The 27,587-nt window shown below is 40.2% G+C and overlaps 1 protein-coding gene across 5 annotated transcripts; it reads right to left on the bottom strand.

Annotated features, from left to right (window-relative positions):
- Window positions 1-107: 107 nt before the first annotated feature.
- Window positions 108-27,507, bottom strand: SLC25A27 (solute carrier family 25 member 27). Of its 5 annotated transcripts, none has more exons than XM_065912888.1 (9): window positions 27,212-27,507; window positions 24,527-24,718; window positions 22,681-22,765; window positions 21,947-22,069; window positions 19,515-19,627; window positions 15,662-15,746; window positions 10,729-10,821; window positions 10,025-10,127; window positions 108-275 (listed from the first exon to the last, which is right to left on the bottom strand). In XM_065912888.1, the coding sequence occupies exons 1-9, from the start codon at window positions 27,315-27,317 to the stop codon at window positions 204-206; spliced, it is 972 nt and encodes a 323-aa protein (XP_065768960.1). In that variant the 5' UTR covers window positions 27,318-27,507; the 3' UTR covers window positions 108-203. The 5 variants fall into 5 exon arrangements, 4 of the variants coding, with proteins under 4 accessions (XP_065768960.1, XP_065768959.1, XP_065768963.1 ...); XM_065912887.1 differs by lacking the exon at window positions 108-275 and adding an exon at window positions 2,397-4,776; XM_065912891.1 differs by lacking the exon at window positions 108-275 and adding an exon at window positions 2,397-4,624.
- Window positions 27,508-27,587: the final 80 nt, after the last annotated feature.

Below are 27,587 nucleotides of genomic sequence, written 5' to 3'. Positions count from 1 at the left end.
ATTAAGCTTTAAAAATTGTCTCTAAATTTGTTATCATTTTAAATTCAAAGACGCACCAGGATGAAATCACATGAGGACAAAACAAAGCCCTTGACAACCCATTAGCCGTTTTAAAGCATTTATTTTAAAAATCAGAATGATGCGCTATATTTACTCACATATATTCCTGTTTGTTACCAGACATTTTCAGCAAACAGACATCTTTAAGCCTCTTCATCTGCTTTTATCAAACGTTCAAAGTGGATCCCGCTGCTGTTGACAATCACAGCAGCCCGCTAGGGGTAAAGTATGGGGAGAGAAAAATAATCACATACTCCTCAGAATTCAGAAATAATAAAACACTTGAATGGGTAAAATGTACATACAAACAGTGACAGAATTTTCACATACACTCTAAAAGGAAAAATAATATAAACATATCACATATTTATTAATTGCTCATCATCCAACCAAATATTTTGTATTATTTAAAACTATCAAGTTCTAGATTTTTGTAGGATAGCTATTAAACTGATGACGACTTCTTTAAAATTACCTGTTTAAAGACACACGATCTTTTGAAAATGCAGTTAAGCACTGCATATGGTAAGGAATCACATGAAATCAAGTGTTACTGACCTGATATAATTATTCTTAAGGTAGGAAGAACACAGCATATGACTTACACGTGTACATGTTTTTTTCTCTCCACCCATCCCCACCCAATCTCTGAATTCAACAGATTTCTTCTAATTGACTTCTATTTGAAGTTTTAAAGAGAAACAGAGATGGTCCTTGCTTGCAAGAGTTCATTCATCTAGGGGAAGCAGACTCATGTCCATGCAGACAGACAGACATCCGCAGGAGGGGAAGCCATAGGAACAGAGGTGTTGAAGGTCTTCAAGTCTTCAGAGATCATTCTAGATGTTAAAGTAGGACTTCACCAGTGAAAGTGAAGACAAATGGGTGGTAGTGATGGGGAAGAATGTTAGGCAAAGAGCACAAAACGAACACTGCCTAGGAAGCTGCCAAATGAAGAACATCTTCCGGGGCGATGCATTTGTGAGGAGGTAGAGAGTGGGTGTGCAGTGAAATGAAAACATTAGAAAAATGGGTTGAAGCCAGGTTGAGAGGGGCTTGGATACACTATGAAAGATTTTAAGTTTTCTTGTGTGTGTGTGGAGTAATTGAAGGTAAGAAGGTGGGATGACATGCCCACTGTTGCCTGAAGGACGATGTGTCTCCTGCTGGGTGAAGGAAGGACTTCCAGCCACATAAAAAGCTTATATTCTGCTGTAAGTCCTGAATAAAACTTTCCTCATCTTAAAGAAATTAAATAAATCCAGGAAAAAGAAAATCCTGATAATTTTTTAAAATCTTAAGTTTTTCTTTTTTAACATGACATTAATATAATGACCCTCTTCAAGTATATGTGCAAGATGCTAGAGTTCAACCACTTCATCTTAAAAAGAAATGAACCATCAAGAGAAATGAAGGGACTTGATTATACTACTTTGTCAGAAGTAGAACCCCAAATATTGGGTTGGCCAAAAAGTTCATTTGGGCTTTTCCATACCACCTTATGGAGAAACCCAAATGAACTTTTTTGACCAACCCAACAGGATAAAGGTCTTGAGAATCCAAGTTCAGCCTTTCCTCCACATTTCCTGGCATTCAGTAATATATGTATTTTTTGGGAATCATTTTTAAAAGAGTTCTGGTTTAACTGGGGAGAAGAGCATCAAATATTTTCACCCTCAAGTAACCACCAAGTATTAAATGAAAGATTTTTCCAATGGAGGTCCTGAGGGAATCTGTTTTCATTAAACAGAAAAAGACATGTATAACTATTTCAGTTGTACATCAGTGGTTATGCTTAAAAATTTAAAGATGACAGAAAATCAATTTCTCATTTAAAACTTCCTTAAATTTGTTTCCTTCCTTTTTTCTTGGCAAAATGAAAGAAATTTCAGACTAGTCTTTTGATAGTCACAGATCTTCAAATAATGAAGACAAAATTGATTGATTCATACCATATGTAAATTTTGTTGAGTACCTAATGGCAAATAAATGCTACTAGCCCTACCACTAGTGGCTTATAATTAAGATAGGATTTGGAGCACTTGATGAAGATACATTATTCCTCACTGAAAGCAAATTTAAGAAATGTTCTCTATTTAGATATATGCTAATTCACTTATACATATAAGGAACAAAGGACTGTATATAATTAAAAATAAGAACATGTATATTTTTCAGCGAGAAAAAAATCATTTGGGAAGGGAAAAAAGTGGAAGCTTAGCAAAGGAAACTTAGAGGTTAAGTATTATTGATACTGAGCTGAAGATAAATACCAAATACAGTTTTAAAAAAGTGAGACTGAAATGTTAAGTCTTTCAGTGTGGACACAAAATTACTGAACTTATTTCTTTTTATTTACTGTGGGTTATTCTGGAGAAGAACAAGATGATTTCAAGTTAGTAAAATAAGCAAAGTTCCAAGATACATTAATGAAAATGATTTCACTGGAAAAGCATGACTGTGATAGGATATATGTGTTATCTACAGGATTTGGGCAGATTCTCAGGGCTCTTCATGTTTTAGCTAAAGTATTTTAGACTCCATTCTAGAATGTATGCCAAAGGCAACTGAAATTCATTTAAAATGTCTATGACCAAAAAAAAAAAATGCCATAAAGAAAAAACCTGTTCTTGGAAGATTCAATAGTCCTGGACGGGGATGTTGCAAAAATGACATGAGACATTTACTCAGTACCTAAGTAATGTATAATAGCTGTCAGTGGTAACAGTAATTAGATCTGTATTTTTATCCTGATTCTGCTACTGAATAAGTTATGAGCATGAACAACTCTACTTCTCCAGGCCTCAGTCTCCCAACACAGAAAATGAGAGAGTTAAGCCAGACCCTCCCAAGGAGTCATTTCAGGTTTAAAAAAAAAAATCCAATTATTCCAATCCAGACATCAAGGAATAGTCTCACTATGCAAGCAATGTTTTCACCTCGAGCCCCTCAAAGAATAAAGTTAAATAAATTTTTCCATGATCCAATTTGCATATAATTATTTTGATCTAATATTTACTTGATTTACATAATTATAAAAGACACACAAAAAACAAAGTTTCCTAAAGTGGTTCCAATACAGACAATTTGAGAACTTAAGTACATATTATTATTTTAAGTATATTTAACAACTCAGTTCATACAGGTTGACAAATACAATGGAAAAGCAGACCACCTAAAGATTTTAAGAGATTAAACTCCATGTTCTGTAAATTCTATTAAAAAAATAAGCCACTACATATGAGTACATCACACTAAAATATATTTTAAAGTATAGTTTCCCTCTTAAATGGCAGTGATTATACATTAGGGCAACCACAGAGTACTTGTAAACTTTTTCCATTCAACATCATCTATGCCCAGGAAAAATCCTGTTTGGTCAGCCCCAGTGTCTCTCTTGGGTCTCAGCTTTTGGAGTTTTCCTCTTTTGACAATTACAGCCTTTTCCCATAACTGTAGCTATCCATCCAGAAATGCCCAGTGTCTGAGGCTGGGGGAACAGGTGGTATAGAGGTGAATGTGAAGAAATCTCTCATCTTTCTAAGAAAAGGGATATGATTCAATGACTAGAGACATAATTGTGTACCACAGGCAGTTTATCCTTATCACTTTTTAGGCAGGAAGCTTTCTCAGACTGAATAAGATTCAGGCTAGAGACAGCTTTTGTGTGATTTCTGAGTTTCCCCTCCCCCTCTCTCAGGCTCTTAGTGTTAGGGAAGGGGGGATTAAGAGAGGCTGTATGTTGGCTGACTTCATGTTACCTTTGCTTTAAATGCCACTGAGACTGATGATACCAGATATTTCTTTATTAAAAGGACCTGTCCACCTGAGCCTTCATCAAATAAGCCCCATTTTTCATATATTGAGATTCTTGAGGGCCAGCGACAACTTCAGGCTGGAATGGGATATGTCGCAAAGCAGACATTCTTTTCTGTTTTCATTAAGATGTGGTCTGTGGCTGTCAGGAAGCCCTTAGCCTGTGTGGCAGAGATTTGACCAATGAACACAGATCACAGGGCACTGAGAGAATGAGGCTTCTTCCCTTGAGATCCAAACTGTTTTTTTTTTTTCACTCTCCTGGCAAGAAAAGGTACATCAACCTCCTTCAGCACTAGGGAAACTCAAAATGTTTATTCATTCACTTCCCTTTAGTTTATAATATATGCACTTTAATGACAACAGAAAAGTGAATTATCAGATTTCAGTTGTAAATACTGACACATGTTAAGTATATTCCTTGGTCCCTATGTACGGATGTATTTTTCCACATCCCTACTGTCCGCTTCAGGTCTGAGATGCTGTCTCCTTTCTGGCACTTTCTCCTCTAAGCAGGCTCTACAGCATAGAATAGCATCTCGAAGCTTGAATCTTCTCTCTCAAGTTAAGTGGTCAGGATTTGATCCTTCCTTAGAGAACGTTGTGCGGGGGTCTCATTGGGTGGTCTTGTGTGATCCAATCAGATTGCTTGTGAACAAAAAGAGGAGTCAAAGAGAACTTGGGTTTCCAGGTAAAAATAAAGTGCTGCCCCCTATAAATCACAGTCTCTGTGGAGTAAGGTGTCTTCCTAAAGAGGTAGAAATAATAGGGGGTGTGTGTTGCAGATGCCCGCATTTCAATGATACTGAACACTGTATCTTTAAGGGCTTAAAATGGACTGACTCCACTCATCTCTCTGATTTTTTCATAAGTAAGCCAGAACACCAGTGACCAAGGGGTCTGAAAGATTAACCAAAGAAATTAGTGCATATTTCAAAGCAATTATAAATCTTCTACACATACGCATACACATCTTTGAATGATGAACTCATTTTGAATCCACCTAGGCTGAAAACAAATATTTTGGCATTTCACCTTTGTAGAGCACCTTATCATTTACAAAGCATTTTCAGGTCTTATTTGTCACAGATTTCTCCAAACAATTTATAATGGAAAGAAAAGGTATTGATACCCCTGTTTTACAGATGAGGACACTAAGGCTTAGCAATCAGATGCCTGCCAGCATGGTGGAGTTGGACCTTGGGCTTCTGACTTCCATTCCAGGGTTCCTTTTACTGACCACTACTGGATAAAAGGCTAGGACACAGCGTGCCTGAATTCTAGGCTGGGCTCTTTTCGTCTACATGTAGTTTGTGTGATGTATGGAGCATGACAAGGAAGCCCTGAAGAACTTGAAAGTAGAGATGAAAGATGATCCTTTGAGAGTTCGATCATAAAACCAACACCTGGTATATCACATGATGAACACAAAAATGCACATCAAGTGGGGAAAAGGGCTCTCACCTCAGAAAGAACTGGATATGAAGGTGTCACTGTACCAAAAGGAATTATAAGGGGATGAGGGTTAATCAATAACAGAAGATAAAAATGCTAAAGACAGATGGAGATCACAGAGGAAACACTGGAAGTAATCATCAAAGTATGTCTTGGATCCAGTTCTTATCTGGTTTGGTTCCTAAGTTATGGATAATACTGATCAGAGAGAAACCCTAATCACACTAGAGTATAGAGAAATAAACTTAAGCAATTAGAATGAAAAATGTATTTGCTTAGAGCGTTTATAAAGCAGCATTTGTGTCATACATGTTTAGAAATGTTGAGCAAGTTATACTAGTAGACTGACAACTCACTAGTAGATTTAGGAGAATACAACTTTGGTCAATTAAGTGTATGAAGACACAGACAAAGAAGCTGAGATGACACCACAGTCTTGTGACAATAAAAATGAAGTAAGCCAAGGATGTGACTGCAGTTGGATCTAGAAGCAGAGGTCTCAGTTAAGAATGGACTAGGCAGTCAATCCTGATGGCTCTGGTTATCAGATTTCTTCCTCATAGCAACCAAACTATATGTGAAGGAAAGAAAATATTACTCAGGGATTGAGCAAAGCGAGGCCATGCTATCTCTAACTAGGGTAAGGAACTGGGATTAGGTTTAGATGGGTTTTGAAGAGGAGTTACAGAGGGAGAGCCAAATAGCATGTACAGGATATAGACTGGATATCCTGAGCCTCTGCAGAAGGGCATATGGCCAGTACCTTCTTTTACTTGTTTTTGCCTCATTGGCATAGTTGTACCACTGAAAAGAATCTAAGTGTATAGACACCATGTTATCGTAACTGCTGGAAAAAAATGTTTTTTTCTCCATGCTTTTTACTGTGGGGTTGAACACACAGGGACTCTTGGGTTGATCTTTTTCAATATTAAGTTTACAGATAAGCTATTCCTGTTATTATTATTCTGTGTTCAGCAGGCAACCTTCTGATTATGACTTGGCTCCCCTATAGTTTGAATTTACCCATCCAGAGGACTTTAGCATTGAGACCACTGGCCAGATGTATTTCTCAGTGTGGATGAGCCAATGCTGTGGTCCATTCATTGGTTTCAGTGAGTTTGGCTGAAAGGCAGTTGTATGTGCAAAGACCAATTTAAATGAAAGTGCTCATGAGTCAACAGACTTCTACGCTCAGGTCCGGCACTGTGGCAAATCAACAAAGCAACGCCACCCTGGTGATCTTGGGTGGTTAGCTATCCTGTCTCCAGTAACCTCTCTTCATCACCACACCCTGTCTCTTTTCTAAAATTTTTACAATGAGCTGCAGGACATTGAGATACTCGGTATACTGTCTTAGTTAGGACCATGGGTTTAGTTAGAGTTGAACAAATCTGCAGTGAATTCCCAGCTTGGCCATAACTAGCTACATGAGCTTGAGCAAGTTTCTTATACTTTGAGCTGTGTTTTTCTCATCTGAAAAATGAGGATCACACTACCTGTAATGTTAGGTTCTTGTAAGACTTAAAAAAAAATTATGCATGTAAAGAGCTTAGCAGGTATTCATCCTGAGGTCATTTACACTTTCTGAGTCTCATGTTACAAAGACAATGGGTCAGATCAAGTGGTCTCAGCGCTCCTTTGTCCTGGGATGTTCTCCCTCACCTCTTAGTTTGGTTTTTCACCCCTGGTCTCACCCATCCTCATGGTCTTCCCCACCAGAAACATCAAAGTCTCATTTCCCTTCTCTCCCTCCTTCCCTTTCTCTGTCTGACCAGTTACTAAGTCCCGTGGAGTAGAACACAAATGTTCGTGAAATCCACCTCTCTCCATATCTACAATCATCTCCTGGCTAGACCATCACCAAAACTTGCCTTCTTGCATTCTAACTTTCACGACAGCTTCGACATTGCTGCCACAGTAGACTTGTCCCCAAGCAAACATTAGCACATGGCTCCCATGTTCAAACAGGTGCTTGCTACTGCAATTTCACCTCAACTACTGAATTGGTTCCCCAAGGTCCTTCTCAGCCTAAATGCTCTTCTATGTTCTCTTCCCATCATCTGCCCTCTGAGGACCTACAGTCTAGCCACACAGAATTTTCTGCAGTTCACCAGACTTTTTGGGGTCACCCATGACTTGCTTTTGTTGCTTCCTCATGGTTTTCTTGACAAATACCCACTGATCCTTCAAAGCTCGGATCAGGGATCACCTCTGGGAAGCCTTTTGGGAATTCCCAAAGAGTTCAAGCCATTTTACTCCACTATGGGTGCTTCCATGTTTTGTTCACAGCACTGGCAACCTCTTTAGAATATGTGTCCTCTGAAGCCAGACTGCCTGGGTTTGAGCCCCTAATGCCAGTAGTTAATAACCACCTAGCCTGGCCAAGTTATTTAGACACTTCGCTTTAGTTTTCTCCTCTATAAATGAAATATATGATAGTAACCTTCTAAATAGATTGTTGGGAGAACTCAATGAGTTAAGCCATGAATATGATTAGCATGTCACTGGCCATATAGCAAGTGACTTCATAATCTTAACTTTATAATCTCTGTAATTTTAACTACTTATGTGTCTAACTTCTCCCATCACATTGTATGCTCCTTGAGAGCAAAAAAATACACATCTTATTCCTTGGTGTTACCAGCACTTATAATAGGACCCGGTTTATGCAGGCCAAGTCAAAATCTTCCTTTTCATTAAATATCCATAGATTTGAGATAACTTCAAAGTATAACCAAGACAATGAAAATAATAGTTTACAGCTTAGGTGTGCTTTTGTATCAGATATTGCCAAGGGCTTTGGCTGTTAGTTTCATGTTAACAGATGGATACCTACCACCCTTGGTGATGTCATTTATCCCCAGCACTTCAGTTATTATCTGTGCGTAGACGGTGCTCAGGTCTAAATCTCCATCCTCATGATTCTAAGATCCAGGCCAATATATGAAGCTAGTCATCTAGATATCTCTTCTTAGATGTCCTATGACTATCCAAAACTTCACATTTCTAAACTAAACTTGAGATTCTACCACGAAATCTTCTTCCCTGCAAATGATCCCATATTAGGAAATCACATCATTGGTTGCTCAGGGCAGGAATCTGGGAATGAAGCTCGATTTTTCTTTGCCTTCTGCAACCATTTCCCCATCTCCATTCGGTTGTATTTTTTTTTTTTTAATCTCCTTTCTATCTGCCCCCCTCCTTTTTTTTTTCCTAATCTATCTTCTTCTGTCCTTATTGTCATATTCTAGTCTGAGTTATCATTATCTGTCATCTGTCACAACTCCTGGTCTTTCCTCAAACCACACAGCAGCCAGAATGATCTTCTTAAGAGCACACGTCATCAGGCCAATGCCCCTCACTCTCAAGGGTCCTACGGCCCCATCCAATCCCATCTTTGCCTCCCTCTGGCCTCACCCTGGGCTTCTCTCCTCCACATCTCTGTGCCTTGGTCAGCTGGCTTTCCTTCAGTTCTCTGACTGCATCGGTTCTCTGACTGCATCGTGTCCTTTGTCCACTCCAGCTAGTTCCTACACCCAGAATGTTCTTTTCTTCCCTTTTAACCTAGTTAAGTCCCACTCATTCTTCAAATCTCAATGAGAAATCCAGTCTCCAATGAGGTTTACTTAACCTCCTAGCTTAGGCGGTCCTTACTTGCTGTCTGTTCTGAAAGCACCATGACCCTGCACCCTGCCCCTTCCCAAGTCTTCACTCAGGGTTTGTCTTGACCTAGACTGGAAGCTCTAGCACTGGAGCAGACTGAGGCTCTTGGGTTCCTCCTAAAGTCGGGCACTGAGTCAGGACTTTGTATGGAACAGGTGCTCAATTCATATTATTATACTATACTGTGTAAAGCATTGACTGAATTTCTAAACCTGTAACTCCTATTTTTTCAAATATATTCTAACTCAAAAAATACTTGAGCACCTTGTTTTTATTGTATTTGTTATGTTACTTAGATAAGTCTATCTAATTCTACATGCTAATTCACTTTAGTAAAAAACAGTATCCAAACCAAATGAAAATGATAGGAGGTCTTCTTCCTAAGCAGAGCTTTGTGGTGATAGGTATTAATGGGTGGTAGGTTTAGTCACTATGTCATGTCTGACTCTTGCTACCCCATGGATTGAAGCCTGCCAGGCTCCTCTGTCCATGGGCTTCTCCAGGCAAGAATACTGGATTAGGTGGGTCATTTCCTTCTCCAGGGGATCATCCTGACGCAGGGATTGAACCCGTGTCTCCTATATTGCAGGTGATCTCCTGCATTGCAGGCAAATTCTTTACTGCTGAGCCACAATTGGATAATCCAATATTTATCATCAAAGTAACTAATTTTGTTTGAAATAGTGACATTTTCATAACAATGGTCTCTAGTATGAAATCTGTATACCTGTCTCAAACTGTAATATTTTGGCTAAATAGCAAGTCTTTACATTTCAGAACAATCTATCCACTGGCTTTATGACATCAGACTATCAATCTATTCATTTCTGATGTAACTGAATTATTTTACCTTAATCTACCAAGGGGGGGTGGAGGTAAAAGAAAACAAAAAGAGAAAACAAAGAAAGAACCATGATTTGGGGGCAGAACCATGCCAGAAGCCAGAAGTGAAAAGGGAAAATATTTATAGATGAAAAGTAATTTAAGTACAATGAAAACAAAAACAAAGGCATGAAAAACCTAACATTACCATTCGAAGCCAAGATGGTAAAAACCCTTTATAGAGACTCAGGAATCCTTCTCCTTGAACAGCCTGAATCAAGCAGGCAGTAGATGATTTATACAGAAGGCCCCTAAAAAGGAAAGAAGACAATTTTGTTAAATTTCTTACATGTAAATAGATATATAAATAAAATTTAAAAATAGTCTAGGAAAACTTATTTAACTATCTTCTGCTAGGTTAGAACAAATAATATTTGTGCTTCTGTATACATAGGACACCTCTTTTGAGTTTAAAGATATTTTTCAAGGTTGACTCTTGGGATTCACCCCACCCTTGGTCTGATAACTTAGAATTCACTCCATCTAGTCTCTTCAGAGAGAACATACTGTTTTATAGCCAATTAAATTACCCATGTTACTCACAAGTCATGAGCTTCTGAAAAAATGCCCTGCAAATTCTTAAGTATATTTTCAAAAACTCTATGAAAATAACAAAGTCACAATCAACACCTTGTGTCTAAACAATATGATGGTTAAATTAGCTTATTTCCCCAAATGCACAGTACTTTTCCATCAGACACAAAGCGGATAATTGCATAAAAACAATGTCCTGTTTGAACACATGTAAACACAAAAATACATTTCCAACAAGAATAAATACAAGGAAGAGTCTTTAAAGGACATTGTTATTGTAGACATTCAGATACACGGAAACTAAGACTTTCTATCTACCTTCCTTGTTTATCTCGTGGTTGATTCATTATTCGGCTTTTGATGACATCAGCAGGTGTTCCCAGAATAGAAGCTACCAGTCCAGAACATAAACTGTAGATAAATGAAATTGAAAGGTAATATGTAGCAGCTTCCAAATTTTAAGGAAGGGGGATTTGATATTTAGAAAGAATGGAATACTAAATCTAGTCCAATAATATTTTTCATACTAATGCTCTTTTAGCTTAAAATCAATGATAAATTCATTCATTAAAGAGCTAAAAAAAATTAAAGCAAAGTCTGGTCAACAGATATACACTGAACATCTGCTGGAGGCAGGCACTCTTCTAGGCAGTGAACAAGACAAATAAAATCCTGTCCTCAAGGTACTTAACTGGGGAGAGGGAGAGGAGAAATGAATAATTCCAGGTACAGTTAGTGCTATGGAAAAAAAAAATGAAATGAGATCAGATGATAGGGATTAACCAGGTGAGAGGCAGTCATGGAAACGTTCTTGGGTGAGAGCAGATCTTGACATAGATGGTTCCTTCTCACCAGCCAGATCAGAAACTAAAGATGCAGGCAGAGAAGGCTAAGATTTTATTCTCAAATGCAAGGGGAAAGGATCTTAAAGTGTGGGGGGCAGTTCAAGGCTTTTTGAAAAAGGCTTCTGGTCAGTTATTTAAGACAGACAAAATGCATATGGCCAACCCACTGCAGACTAAATCAAGATTCCTTTAAATGAGTGACTAAACAGTTCAGAGGCCACCAGCAGTTCATTATGTATGTGGGCGTGAGAGAGGCAATACAGGAATGTGATCGACATCCCATAACCTGAGAAGCCATTAACTGCTGTAAACTTTTCCAGGAGAAACACAGATGATAAGATGGGTGGTCATCCTGAATCAGGCAAAATGAAGGCCCGAGACCCAGAAGTTGGCAGCTGAGTCCAGAGACGGGAATCAGAGGGGTGGAAAGAGCATCTTATCTTGGGTTAATGGAAAGCTAGAAAGGAAAACTGTGGACAACTTTTATCTCTTCCCAGAACATCAAGTGTCTCCCAGAGATAAGGACCGCTGACTTTCGGGCCAGGTAAGGCCTTTGAAGTTTCTGAAGGCTCTGTGGTGGGGAGGTTGAAATTGCATTAGGAATCTTCACACTCTCTTATTTTGAACTGCTGGAGCAGCAAGCACCCATGTTCTTTATGAGTCTTTAGATCAGGATTGATCATTCAAAGGAGAAACACACTTCAGGAATACCTGAATTCAAAAGAAAGAAATCATATAACCTATTTTCATTTTCCAGCAAGTGACCTGACTGCATATAACTTTTCTTGGGTCTCTGTTCACACGATAGGCATTGCCTACGTGGAAAGAACTTACTGCTTCACCATATATATCCCGGGAGGTGTAGACTACTGTTCTTTCAACATTCTTTCCTATTTGTTCAGATCCTCTGAAAGTCAAGATTTAATATCAGAATTCTCCAGGCCAGAATACTGGAGTGGGTAGCCTTTCCCTTCTCCAGGGGATCTTCCCCACCCAGGGACTGAACCCAGGTCTCCCGCATTGCAGGTGGATTCTTTACCAGCTGAGCCACAAGGGAAGCCCAAGAATACTGGAGTGGGTAGCCTACCCCTTCTCCAGCAGATCTTCCCAACCCAGGAATCAAACCAGGGTCTCCTGAATTGCAGGCGGATTCTTTACCAACTGAGCTATGAGGGAAGCCCTCATTTTAATATACCTTCATATTTTTACATAGAAACAGGCAACCAACTACAAAATTCACCTAAGTTCTGAAACTTAAGTCTACTAGAAACAGCTTACAAGACCAGTCAAGAGGTGAGTAAAACAAAGAAGACAGAAAACTATACACAATTTCCCCTTTTTGGCTCAAAAGACTGGAAAGAAACACTACCTTTTTACTTGCTTCAGAGAGGCTGGGGGCCGGCTCAGCTAGACATATGTTTCAAGAGTGGAAACTACTTCTACCAGTGTTAATGCTATTAATACATTCTACTTTTAAAAGATAGGCAGCCCTCATTCATTAGTAGTTGTTAATTAGTGTACTTATTAAAGGATTTTTTACCTGTATAATAACCACATCAAGGATCCCCTTTGGCAACTGTGGGCCTGTTTGGTACACAGACACCCTGGGGGCCAGCTGCCAGTGGCCCGCCTCATCCTCCTCTTATCAAATCGTTTGCAGGACGTAGTGTGATCTGGCTAGGTGCCTTTAAATATTAAGAGAACAAATCCTGCATTAAGGAGGCCTCAGGTAAGATGGTATCTAGAGTCAAAGTGAGAAGACAGAGCTGTAAAAGTTACATCAATTTTGCCTGGATACTTGACAGGAACATGGCTACTTTTTGCTATTGACCTTTATCACTCCCTGCCAGTAACACCCACAAAGCGAAGCCCAGAATGTGTCTTAAGTGATGATAGACAGAGAATGACTGGGTACGTCTTCTGTTCTCTCCAGGAGACCAGATGGCCCTGTGCAAGGCTAGTCTGTATTAGTCCATAAGCATGGTTTCAGGATGAACAATCCTCTTCCGCATCAACTAAAGAACCATGCTCACGTATGATCTTCATACAGTGTAAGCTAATCTTTTGCCCAGTTTCACCCCTCAGCAGCCTCATGATTTAAAAAGAGGGAAAAGGGGGACTCTTCTGGTTTTCCCGTTCTGTATAATTTCCTTTCTACTTCCTCCTATATTAGCATACCTTGCCACCTGCCTCCCCATCTCCCTAAAATCCTAGCCACACGTCTTCTACTGCTCCTTCCCTGCCCTAGAACTTCAGCGTACTTACGCTACTGTTTTTAGTATCTGTGCTGCTCAAGTGAGCGCATACACCATTGTTTTTAATTATGGGAGAATACACGTAACATACAGTTTACCCTTCTTAACCATTCTGAAGCACCCACTTCAGTGCCTGCCCTATTTTCACTCCTCTTCATCAGAGCAAACTCCCTTCCCTCGGATGTTGATGGCTCCTATAAATCTCTCGATTGCACGGCTGCAACCCTCTTTCAACCTCAGTGAGCACTCATTCTACCCTGTGATGCAGCGTCCAGAACTTCTAGATTACACAGCACTGTTTACCTAGCCAGCTGTGAGTTCATGGACAGCACCTTTTGAGCTGCCTCACGGACCACACATACTCCCCCTGACCCCATTTAAAAACCTGATCCAGTGGGTAGGGCTAAGAATGAACCAAGTACCAATCATCTCAGCACCCAATGATCTCAATCATTTGCAAAACCTGAATTAGAGAACAATAAGATAAACTTATTTCAGTTAGGGCTGGAATATAGTGATGGGAAATTTTACGTCTTTCCAAAAAAAGATCCATTAAGTGGAGTCGTGTCCATTAGGCAGATTTACACCTGCTGGGAAATCCCTGAATCTTAGGATAAAGAGCTGGTATTTCAAAGACCATTTGGGTAAAGACAGTGAAAAAGTAACAGAGGTAACATCACTGTGGAGCTGTTAGAACTGAACATCCTGCTCCCAGAACAGATGGTAACACTGGAACAGACAAGTCCCTTGAAAGTTGAGACTATTTCACAGAATGACTTGACAAGGAAGAATTGGGGAAGAAAGTCTCAGAAGCAGAGAGAACAGCATAAAACGGAGACAGTGAAGGGAAGGTCAGGTTGGGTACAGATACGATACATAAGTTTATAGGATGGAGGCCCCAAGTTCTGTTTGCTCTGAAACAGGCGGTTGGGCTGTTGGCTGCAGAAAATATGTTATTGCTTGTGAACACACCTGGATGAGATTTTGGAATATGAAAGGTGAGCAAAGACAGAATGATTGCCGTAGCAGCATGAACGATAACACTTATTTTAAGAGGATGAATGAAGAAAAACTACAGTAAGAATATAAAGTTAAAGGGAGCCTAAAATTAAGAATCATTTCTATCTATGTCTGTATCTCTAAATATCATCAACTTGGCACTACTTACACAGTTTTGTGTGTGTGCGTGCTGAATCGCTCAGTTGTGTCCGACTACTTGCGACCCCGTGGACTATAACCCACCAGGCTCCTCTGTCCACGGAATTTTCCCAGGAAGAATACTGGAGCGGGTTGCCATTTCCTTCTCTAGGGGATCTTCCCGACCCAGGGATCAAACCCATGTCTCTTAAGTCTCCTGCAGTGGCAGGCAGATTCTGTACCACTGTGCCACCTAGGAAGCCCTCTCATACAGTTTTGGGATTGTCTAAATAGCATTAAGGGTTCTAGAATTTGGAAACAAGATCAGAAGCTAAACAGAATCATAAGGCCACTCAACATCTATAAAGTAACTCAGCCTAATGGATAATCTGAACTTGTGTTGCAAAGAATTTAAGCTGTTTCTCCTCCTAGGAAGCACTTCTTTATCATGTCTCTATCCATCAAGAGCCACAGCCCTTCAAAACACTTATCTAATTCTACCCCCTTTACGGGCCCTTCTAAGTGGTTATTTTTTTCTCCCTTCCCTCCCCCCTGCCCAACTCTACAGTAACTAGTCCCTTTCTTTTAGCACTTACTGTGCAGTGTTTTTATACTTGTTTTATTTTTCCCCTTGGAAAACTCCCTGGGAAGCAGTGTGGTTTACTTTTTGTATCTACTACAGGGCCTTGCACAGTGTCTTTAACGCAAACGATGCTCAAACATACCCACTGAATTGAGTTGGATAATCAACAGTCAGAATCTCACCCTGGGATAGTCCTACCAAAGTGCAAATATCTGGGGAAATTTAACCTGAAATATTCTGCCCCTCTCTTCCACATTTTAACTGCAACACACTTTAAGAAAATTACTCTTTATGAAGGTACTATCGCCTTTCTTTAAGGCTGTTATCACTAGGTTCCCAATCAGAAGAGATAAAAGTTAGAATTTATGCCAAATATGGAAGAAAGAGTGAGATAGGAAAAAATAGAAAGAGACAAATTAAAACAGTCTTACCTTGATAAGCCATGAGTTGTGATATTGTCCTCAAGTGGTGTATTCAATACCAAGTAGTGTTTTACTGTGTCGTAAGTGGTTAAATCTGGCAATGCATAGAGAAAGAAAGTTTAAATGTCATTCACTCAACAATGAATGTCTTCTGTGTCAAGAATGTGCTAAGCGTGGGGCAAGAATGTATACAAAGATGAAAGATCCCATTCTTGTTCTCAAGCAGAGAAAAGCACAGCGACAGAGGGAGGGGGAGGAAAATGGAAGAGAGACAGACACTCAATTATATCATCTGAACATCTGAATCCAGCTTTGCTCAGAGTCAGCTCAACCCTTGCATTTTTCAGTGCTGGAGCTCATGAATTCCTTTTTTAGCCTAAGCTAGGCTGAATTGAGACTCTATCACTTTAAACAAAAGATCCTGGCCATTATTCTGCATTAAGCTTTTTATACTTTTTTTCTAATGACAATGAAGAGCTGTTGAAAGGTTTTAAACAGGGGAGGGCTAGATAACAATCATGGAATTTTATAAAGATTACCTACACCAAAGTATAGGGAAGTGAACTGTAAAGAGCTAAGAATGGGTGGATATATTTGATCATTCACCGGACATCTGAGAGCGTGCCATGTGGTGGGCATTATTCTACGAACTGGGGAAAGAGCCATGGACAAAAATGAACAAAATCGCCATTCTTTGTTGAAGGAGGAGACAATAAACGAGTAAGCCACGTGGCATTTCGGATGGCAGTAACTGCTCTGAAGACAAATCAGGCAGGAAAATCAGGCGAGGGTGCGAGGGTGGGGAAGGATGGTGCATTTGAATTTTAAATAGAACAGCTGGAGATGACCTCAAAATAATATTTGAGTGGAGACCTTCAGGAAGCTTGAGGAAGTAAACTTTGGAGATATCTATGAGAAAGTGTCCTAGGCAGAACCACAGCAGGTCAAAAAGGCAAAAGTTAGCTTTGTATGTTAGAGGAACGGCAAAAACACTGGTTTAACAGGAGCAGAGGAGGCAAGAGTCGGAGAAGGGGAGGGTCTGGGGCAGAGGAGTGGCTGACCTGGACTGGTATTTACAAGATCACTGTGATAGTCTACTCAGACAATCGGGAGACAAAGCACATTAGATACGACACTACTTCAGTTCTTCTGGTAAGAAAGTGTGGTGGCTTGGATATTGGGGTGTGGAGCACTGGTCAGATTCTGGGTGTTTTGAAGACAGAATCAAGAGATCAGCCAGCAGACTAAATATGGAGGGAAAGAAAGGAAGCAAAGATGACAACAAGGTTTTAAGCCTGAACAACTGGAAGGACAGCGCTGCCACTTATAGTGATGTGAAAATGAGAATGGACTTATTTAAATGTTTTAAAATAAGATGACAGGCACCAGTGATCCCAATGAGAACAATTTCAGACACAGAGTGGGGCAGAATGGCTGTGGGATGTATGTGTGTATGTGTATGGGTGGACCAGTTAGGAGATATTTGTAGTGGTCCAGGAGGAGCAGATTAATAGTACTTTGGACCAGGGTGTAGCTCCAGGAATGAAAAGAAGTGGATGAACTTGAGATCTCTCTGGGAGACAGAACTGGCTGGATTTGGTGACTGGTTGGTTGTAAGCAGTAAGTGAAAGCACAGAGATCAAAATCATGCCTAGGTTTCTGGGTCATTCAACTAAAAAACCATCATAAAAATATGATGATATCATATTTTGCGACTGGGAAGAATGGAGAAAGAAGTGATTCAGTAAATGATTTGGTCTGGACACATTCAAAGTAATATGTATTTGAGATACCAAATGAAGATGCTGAGTAGATAGCTAAAACTTGGAAGAGAACTCTGGGCTGCAAAGATATTGAAGCAATCAGTTGAGAAATGATAATCTGAAAGGTTTTCTGAAACCCAGAATATCTACTAATATGATGCAGGAGATATCAATGGACTGAAATAGCAAAATATAAAATAGACTGACTTCCTTTGGTGTTTAAGTGGTATGTTACTATAACTCGCAAAACTGCTATTTATCAGTTTCTTAGAATCATATAATTTTGGTCTTAGAAAGAAGTCTTTCATCCATTGATTCATTTATTAAACGTGTGTTGATTATGTAAGAGGGACTGGGAAAGGTAAGAGGGACTAGGAAAATAAAGATGAATAAAATACAGTCCATGCCTTCAGGGGGCTCAAAATCCAGGGGGAGGAGATAGACACATGGAAGAAAGCAATGAAATGAGGTAAAAACAGCAACAGAGCTAAACACAGAGAACTACGGAAACACATCCAGCACACCGTGACCTGGGAGGGGTGGTAGTTGGAGGTTCAAGTAAAGCACATGATGGAGAAGACACCTTAGCCACATGTTAAAAGGTCTGCAGAAGTGATTAAATAGAGAAGAGGGAAGAGGACAGATAGTACAGATGTGAGGCAGTGTGGCGTGTGTAGGCAGTGGAACCTTTGCACTTATGACTCTGCTTCACTGTGTGCTCCAGAATCAATGAATTGCTCAAACCCAGAAGGTACAGGTTGATTTATGCAGCACTTCTGTGCTATGAAATTTCCACTTTATTCTGTGAGTGATGAGAAGCCAGTTAGGGATTGTAGGGATACAAATGACATGTTGAAATCTGTATTTTCAATAAAGCTCTCTGGATATTGGGTCCAAATTTGAGGGCAGGGGAAGAGATCAGGTAGATGCTGTGGCAGTGGTCTAGTGGTGTTCTGATGGTTACTACTGTAAAAATGGTCACTGTAAGGATACTAAGGTAGTAGTTACCGGATGGGGGAACCTTTTTCTTTTCAATGAAACGTAGTTGACGTACAATATTATGTAGGTGTACCACACAGTGATTTGACAGGTGCATACATTATAAAAAGGTCACCATGACAACATGCCTAGTAACCACTGGTCCTCGTAGAAAGGTACTGCAATATTACTGGAATAACTCCTTATGCTGTACGTTATATCCCCGTGGCTCATTTTTATAACTGGAGGTCTGTACCTCTTGCTGCTGCTGCTAAGTTGCTTCAGTCATGTCCGACTCTGTGCGACCCCATAGACGGCAGCCCACCAGGCTCCCCCGTCCCTGGGATTCTCCAGGCAAGAACACTGGAGTGGGTTGCCATGTCCTTCTCCAATGCATGAAAGTGAAAAGGGAAAGTGAAGTTACTCAGTTGTACCTCTTAATCCCTTGCAATTACTTTGGTTCCCTACTCCTCTCCCCTTGAGCAACCACTCATTTGTTCTCCGTATCCAGGAGTCTGTTTCCATTTTGTTTTGTTTTGTAGATCCCACCTTAAGTGAGATCATCTGGTCCTTGTCTTTCTCTGACTGACTGATTTCACTTAGCATAAGGCTGGAGGGGGGAACATTTAAGAAATATTTAGAAGACTGAAGAAACCAGTGACTGACGATGGGAAGTGAGAAATGGGAATGAGGGAAGGCAACATTCAGGTCTCCAGCCTGAGGTATCTAGCTGTACCAGATGGATTCTGTAGCAAGAGGAGCAGGATGACTGGGGGAAACATCTGTAGTCTAGATATAATGACCATCACATGTGGTACATACCCCAGTGTGAATCTTAGAGGGAGGTATGGGGTGGGGAGGAACCCTTACTAATGGTTCAGTATTATCTCCTTACTGTCCCAAGTTACTAGTTTTAGGAAATCCTTTTCATACATCATTGTAGTGAAATCACTCTAGGGAAAATATTCAATTACAACATTACAACATAAAATAAGACTGTTGCCAGTACATATTATTAAAAATAATAAAATAAAAATTCTTATTTTCCCCAATGTAAGTGCTTATAGTTAAAATGATTAAGGTGATTAGGACTTCTCAGAATTCAATAAAGTTTCCATTACCTCCCATATTCACCAGCGCTGCTCTTTGTATATTGGGTACCCAGCCTGCCCAAAGCCCACGTATTCCTCCTTCAGCTAAGATTTTTGCAAAGGCATGATGCACACCACGAAATCTAAAGGGAAATAATAATAAATGTGAAAACTCTAGGCATTCCTGTGTATGGGATGCAACTGCATAAGCTTCATCATAACTGTTATGATTTGGCTATAGCTGTTATGATTTGTAGTACAATAATAATTATCTAGAATTGTTAAAAATTAAAGCAACCCATGTAAGTCTAATTCCCAGATAAACTTAATAGTTCTTTAGAAAAAAGGCCAATTTTTGATTTAAACATTTTTATGGAAATCTTTATAAACTGTAACATCCATCCTCTTCTCAGATTATTAAATAGATTAAAACTCCTTCCCTGACATTTTACATCATCTGTGCACGTATTAATTATAGGAGGGAACAGTGTCTATCAGACTTCTAGGTTCATTTTCCTCATATTATGGGAGACCTTCAAATTTTTTAATTTTATCAAATGAAAACATTAACAGATTAACTCTCATGTCACTTCATGAAAGAAATGATATTTTAGACCAAAAGTTAGGAAGGAGAATTTCAGAAGAGTTCTTAAAATTGAATACTTTTAGCTTTATGAAAATTTATCTTTTCCTTATTTTGCACATTTTTTCTATACACAGATGAAAATGGTGCTAATGAACCAAAGCTGGAGACCTCTGATATAAAATAAAAACCTGGGTTGTATATAGCCAGAAATACCTGGTGTCAAATACCACCTTATCACTTATAAGTTGTATGGCTTTACTCAGGTATTAAACTCTCTGAGTCTCACCAAAAAGATAATATGATCTATTTACTGGGCATTCATAATTGCTATTCTGCTACATAAGAAGTATGCTCATGAATAATGGTCACTGTAGCTAGAATTTATTTATTAATAGAATTTACTTATTAATGCACTTATTAAGAACAAGGCTTGTTTTATATATATATATATATATATATATATATATATGTATATGTATATGATATACTTTATTTCCAAAAACTCTATGGAGTATGTTATTATTCTAATTCTCATCTGAACAAAGAAACTGAGGTTTAGGGAAGTTAAGAACTTGACTAGGGTTATACAGCTAAAATGTGGTAAAGGCTGGATTTGAATCCCAGGTTGCTTGATCCCAAGGTTCATGTTCTTTACAACATTTTTTTTCTTAACTATTATATCAAACCCAAAATGTCTAACATGAGAGACAAAGAGAAGGAAAAATATTGAGGTGATCAGTGAAAACTCAGACATTTCTGGACCCCAACAGTTCCTTTTCTCCACGTAGCCAACCAAGGCAACACCACTCTGCCCTGCTCCACAGTAATCAGAAGTTGTTGCGAGATGACAAAATGGGTCCTGGGATGCTGTGAACTACCCGGTTAAGTCAGAGTGGAACCCTTTTCTCCTCCCCGGTCCACATTACTTAGGTCCCTGTTGGGAAGGGGACCTGGACTGCCACAGCCCACCCTTGCTTTGCACTGAGTCGGCTGGAGGGGCAGCAGAGCAGAGGGCAGTGGTCGTGGGAAGCCACCAGAGGAGACCCCAAACCCTCCTCCGCCTCTGGCTCAGTTGCACACCCATGGTTTTCAGAGGAGCAGACCCCTGCATGCTCAGCTCAGGACATCCCACGTTTTCTCTGTTTCCTGGCAGAGGGTTATCTGTCTGTCTGCAAGATTTGCCCCTTTTCCAGAAGAAACTGCCTGAGTGGTATCTGAATAAACTTGAACGAGGGGCCCTTTGAGGAAAGGCAGGTTTTTGACAATTAAGGGTAGTGCAACAGGAGGATTTTATATCACAACAGTATAGTAATATTGAAGTAAAAAAAAAAAAAAGAAAAGAAAACTTCCTTAAACTTGGGAAAAGAGGCAGAGAGAAATTAGACAGGGAAGTAGAACAATTCATAAGGTTTACCTTGCTATTTCCCTTCCTGCAGAGGGAAAGGAAAAGAAAATAGGCTTTCTGGCACCTGATGAGCCAGAACCTCTGTCATGGAAACCATCTCAGATAGTGTCTCTTAAAGATGAAGAGAGACTAGAAACATTAAGGGACTTCCAGAAGGCCAAGCCACGATGGCAGAATTGGAATTCCCACCAGGGCAACTGTTAATGGTCAGATTCTTTCTATCAAGCAGCAGCAGGGGACAAGTCTAGCTGCCTTAGCTGGGAAAGCAGCAAAGAGTGATGCACGTGTACAGTTTGTCTGGTAAACAACAGGTATACCATATCAGGTAAAGAAAAGGTCCAGCTCCGGTCTCCTCTTAGTGAATATCACTTCCAAATTAGGAGTCACAATGAATGCCTTTACTGAATGTTGGGGTCCAAATATGCAGAGATCAAAGGGGAAAGGAAAGGTACCTGTCAGCGGAGGACCTACCGCAGTGGTTTTCCTTCAAGTTTCCTTTTTCCTTCCATTTGCATCTGAACCTTCACTAGGTCAGTTGGGTTGGCTAAAAACTGGCCAACAACACCAGCCATCATCCCTCCAATCACTGATTTCCTAATTATAAAAGGAAATGCATTTTTCTAAAGGTTGTTATCAATGTCACACATTTTGTGGGAAACAATACCATGCTGGTACAGCCCCGGGATAAGAGATTTAAGACAAAGTGAAGCAAAAAATAAACCCACACAAATCACAGAGGAGCGTAGATGGTTTGTTTACTGATGGGAGGGCTCAGGGACCGGGAGTCAAAATTCAAATCTGAAGGCCTTTAATGGCCTGAAATTCAAAGGAAGGACAGTTGCTTCAAAGATATAATTTAACTGCAGTTTAATTCTGACCACAGGGGAATAAAAACAGCATTGATGTAGTCAATCTAACAAAGGCTGGTAAGCCAAGTTTTATAGGTTACTGTTTTAGTAGTTTTCCGAAATGAAAGGGTTTTGAAAACATTCCTCTCTTTGAAGAGACTCTGTCCCTGGACTCCTCCTCTTTTCTTTTTATAAAAATTGAAATATAGTGGATGTATGATGTTCAATAAATTATAGGTGTACAATATAGTGATTCACAATTTGTAAAGGTTAGGCTCTATTTATAGTTATTATAAGATACTGGCGACATTCCCTGTGTTGTACAATACAGTGTATTATTTTCAAAACCAAACTTACCAAAGGGGATAATGCTTATCTTCACTTTTGCCAAACACAACTTCACGGAGATGTTCGTAAGTGACCATTCGACCTCCAGAATACACTGAAAACAGAGCATTGAAAGGATGAATTCAGCCCTACGTTTAATGAAGCAAGAGGATGCTTTGACGAGGCCTAGCTGATCTCCCTAGCATATAACCGAGGCTTCTGACACCTGGCCTTGATGGTTCTCCAAATGTGCATGCTTTGTAAAGCCTCAGGCCTTCTATGTTGTCTGAGCTTTCTTGAATGGATTATCCCTATATTGCTAACTCCTCCTACTCTTTCAAGACTCCACTCAGAGAACATGTTTTCCAGAAAGTGCCCTCTGACCTGGCCTCCAGTGTTCTAGGCTGTTATTGCACCTGTCATGCTTCTATGATCCCCCAGAACTCCCCAGGTGTGTGTCTAATACAGCATCTGTCATCTTGATTAGAAACTAACTTGGTTTTCTTGCTCATCTTTCCACCAGACCATGAGCCTTTCAAGGCAGGTTTTGCATGTTTTCATTACACTCTACGATCCTAGTACAGAGCTTGGGACAGAGCAGGCATTTTCATTCAATAAACACATGCAACTTCACTGGATAATTTACTATGTTAAGGTAATTTACCAGTCAAATCTCAAACATATGAAATGAATCTTAACTATAAAACCACATATGGTGGTCAACAAAACACAAATGAAAAGAAGTGAAACTCAAAATGATAATAGGGAGCAAGAAGAAGCTGTTAAAGAAAAGAATAAGAAAGAAAAATCATGAAAATCAAAACACGGTATTCAGAGAGAGAGCTTTTCTTGATATTTCAGGAAGTTTGATGCAGTATTTTAGGATATTCAAAAACATACAAAGTACCAAAACAATCATATTTCTGGACACTTTCTGGTGAATATACTGTAACGTGCTCATCTGGAAAACTGAAGCTTTAAAAATACAAAGCTGGTAAATATCAGTGCTGAGCACTTTTCTGATCAAAGGTCCCTACATACTTGAGGAATAATTAAGAATATATAGAGAGGAGGAAAACGCCATGCCCATCCCTCCTCCTTTTGAAGGCAAATTTATGTTCTGTCCACAAGCTAGAATTTCAATAACTTCTATCCCTGTGGGTGCCCCACTGGAAGCACAGCAAAGAAGTTTCTCATCGGCAGTATTATAATTTCAACTATTTTCCTTTCAGAGTGACTAATGGCCCACATAGGTAGCCTGGGAAGTGAGGCAAAAATCAGCTGTGCTGCTTTTACTCTGTTGCCAAGGCTAGATTAGATAGTCACCCTTGCTCTCTTTCAGATCAACCTGGCCTTGGACACAAGGGACAGAGACTGGTAAGATCTGGCATTGCATTCAAATATAATTTTCAATTTCAAAGAATGTAAAAAAAAAAAATTTAATTTTGTGTTTAAAAGTTCCTCAAGTTGATAAAAATTGCAGTGATTCATCTTCTTCTTTCTTAAACTTAAAAAACCTGTTCATTAGGAAACCTTTCAAGCATACAGCAAAGTAGAGAAAAATAATACTCTGTCTATCATGGAGATTTATCAATTACTAACATTTTCATCTTACTTGCTTTTTCTTTTCCTCAATTATTTTAGAGTGCATTATAAAATATCATGACATCGGGACAGTTCATCCCTAAATACTTTTGTATGCATTTCTCAAGCCCTAAGGCTATAATTCCTTAATAAGCACTGGTGGTTAAGAGATTATATATTTATTTATCACATCAGCAGAAGGAAACTAGCTGGCTTTTGAACACAACAGGAAAGCAGAGGAGACAAACACAGAACTCATGACAAACTCACCAACTAGAATCAAGATAAATACCTATGTGTCTGTAAATGGCGGGTGTCACTCCTTGCCAGAGCTTTAGAAAGCCTTCCTCCTGGACAATCCCTAGGGCCGTGCGCACCATGCCCCTATAGGGAGCAGACTCTGTTGCACCATCTCCCAACCGAGCAAGGGCAGCTTCTCCTTGTATTTGAAGTCGAGTTTTTGTGAGGTCGAGGGGAAAGGTTGCTGACAACAACAACAAAAAAAAAAAAAAAAAGAAAAAACGAGGGGGAAACCCATAACATTCAGAAAAGTGAACAAAATTTTTTTTAGAAAATCACAGACCCAGATTTTAGTCACCACAAGATGGGTGATTCTCAAATTTCAGAATACATCAGAATCAACTAGGGAGATTGTTTAAAATTACATTATTTCCTAGCCCCACGCCTATGGAATTTCAGTAGGCAGATGGGGTTAAGACATCAGTGGATTCTGACATACTCCCAAACTTGAGAATCACTGTCCCAGAGCACCAGAAAAAAAACAAAAAGTGACAAGCCTTAGGTTCTTTTCAGTCATAAATGTCCATCTGAAACCTACTTTTGTCCTCAATTTTTGCTTTCCAATGGGAATAATTTCACGTACCTATAGTCTAAGATGCACCTGGTCTGCAACCGTGATTAACAGCCAACGTGACTTTTAGAATACTGTACTACTTATGGCAGGTTCTTAATAAATGCCAGATGAAGTTGAATTCTGTCATTTCATGTTGCTCCCATGTAGATGAATCACTGGCCTGTCTGAAAAACTGAAGATGCATCATAGAGTTTATCATTTCTTTTCTACCTAAGGGTGGCAGGCTCAATACTCTTTCAATTAAGGTCCATGTTGAATGGTTTTTTCCTAGCACTGGTGAGTTTTCTGCCTGACCTCCTTAACAAAATACCAACTATACTTGAAATTTTTTTCCTAATGATTACATCTCGAATTAGAGGTAGACTTTTTGCCTTGAAACAAGTGAAGCTAGCTGGCTCACATAAGGAAGATCAAGCTCATAACTTTATAAACACAACGACTCAGATAAGTTCATGAACATTAGTGACACTGCATGTCTTTCCAGTGACCACCACCTGATACAAAACCACAGCTGTGCCTTTTCCAAGAGAATATTCAATCTGCACCACTGGTCTTTGGAAAGTTAATTATCTTGCTGATTGTTTTCCTAAAACACAAGTTGTGTGCATACAGAGAATTTAAGCAGTGCTTTACTGACATATGAAGCCTGCAAAATCTTAAGATATAGCCACTTCTATATTAGCATAATTATGCCTTTTCAAATAATTTTTACTTTCTTGATGGTTACTTAAATAATGCTTCAGGTTCTGATCCTAAATCCTTTTGTACTCAAAACCATCTCATATTTTGATTTCCCTGGTTCTCATTCCCTGCCCCCACACAATTCTCCACAAGTTTTTAACAGGAGGAAGTTTCCTTTACAAAAGGCATTGGTCACAGGGGAAACATTGGGTTTAAAAAAAAAAAAAACAAGAAACTGGGAATATAGCTAATCATTTAGCAATCTGCTTTAAATTTTTTTTAAGTTGATGAATTGTATTTCAGTGAAAACAATGGATAATAATTCTCCTTCAGCTTTGGGGGAACAGAAAGAAAAAAATTAAGGAGGGTTCAAAGGGCAAGAATGGATGAGCACTAGGAGCAAAAAAAAGAAATCATGTTTTGGCGCTGCTAGAAATACAAAGTAAACTCGTTTTATAACAGGGCAAACTAACCTTACAAATGATAACACATTGGAGCTACTGCTTTTTTAACGGGCAAGAAGATGAAAGTGTCATGCTAAACTGCACAGGGAAGGCTTCACAGGGGAAACACGGGCACTATACTCATAAAATTCCTGCAAGAAGCATCACCTGTTCTTGCAAGGGCATCAAAGCTCTGCTCTAAGGCAGCCCCTCTGACTTGCTCATGCAGATGTAATTGTTCATCCTCTCTGCTCTTATGATAATAACACCTAAATTACAATAAGTAGCATAATGTCTCTGCATGTCTCCCCACCAACCTGTAAGAAGGTCAGGCCTGGGTCTTTTTAACTGTATATCCACAGGCTCCTGCACTGTGGTCATTATAATAATGTCGTGATCAATCGATGCCTTCCTTGCCATGGATTTAGCGTTCATATATTAACCTCTCAGACTCTTGCAAGGTATACACAGTGCAGCTGAGCTCAGCTCAAAAGAGGTCAACAGGCAGATGCTGAGTGGATGGATGCTCGGTAAGGAATGGGTTAAGAACTTAAGTCCCACAAGTTGAGTCCACAACCTGGACCCAAAACACAACGACATAGTGAAGCTGGGTAAGAATATAAACAGAGATGTCCTCAATAAAGACGGAAAGTGGATTGTGGTTTTAAAAAGGGCATCCTCACAAGAGGGGACATGATGCCTATAGGGGAGTAAAGCTCAGGAAGCTTCTAAAGGACACACTCAGGCGCAACAGCACATCCGACGGAGACAAAATTGGAAGGAAGAGATCTTCGTGACCTCCACTCCCTCCTCCTCCTCCCAAGGCTGGCCTTGCCCCCACCCCGCCACACCTGCCCGCAGGACAGGTGTGGACCGAGAGGGTTGCATCCACTCGGAAACGAAGCCACCCGCCCGGCCCCCCACCCCGGGCGGCCCCTGGAGGTCGGGCCGGGGAGGCCCAGGCTGGACGGCCGGGTACCTAGCTCGGCCACGGTGGCCGCGCAGCCCGACAGGAGGAACTTGCTCGCGCGGGGCCATCTCTGGACGAGCGGCGAGAGCCTCTCCGCATCGTCTGGAGTCGACATTCAGCAGCAGCACGGGACGACGATACGCCCCTTCTGGCCCGCGTCCCGCGCCGCGGCTGGCCTGCCACCCGGCCAGGGCGGCCCCTTCTCAGGCGACACGCTGCGAGGCGGGGATCATTTCTCTAGCTTGGCTCGGCCAGGCGGGCCCAACGAACCCTCAGCCTCCCTGGCAGCCCCAGGCTGGAACAGCCCAGTGGATGGGGAGCGGAAAACAGCTCGCAGCCCCCGGGGCTTCTGGGAGATGTAGTCCGCGTGGCTCCGCCCCTTTCG

This window comes from Muntiacus reevesi, chromosome 20, assembly GCF_963930625.1.
Source record: "Muntiacus reevesi chromosome 20, mMunRee1.1, whole genome shotgun sequence".
Lineage (NCBI taxonomy): Eukaryota > Metazoa > Chordata > Mammalia > Artiodactyla > Cervidae > Muntiacus > Muntiacus reevesi.
This window is presented reverse-complemented; position numbering and strand designations above follow the sequence as displayed.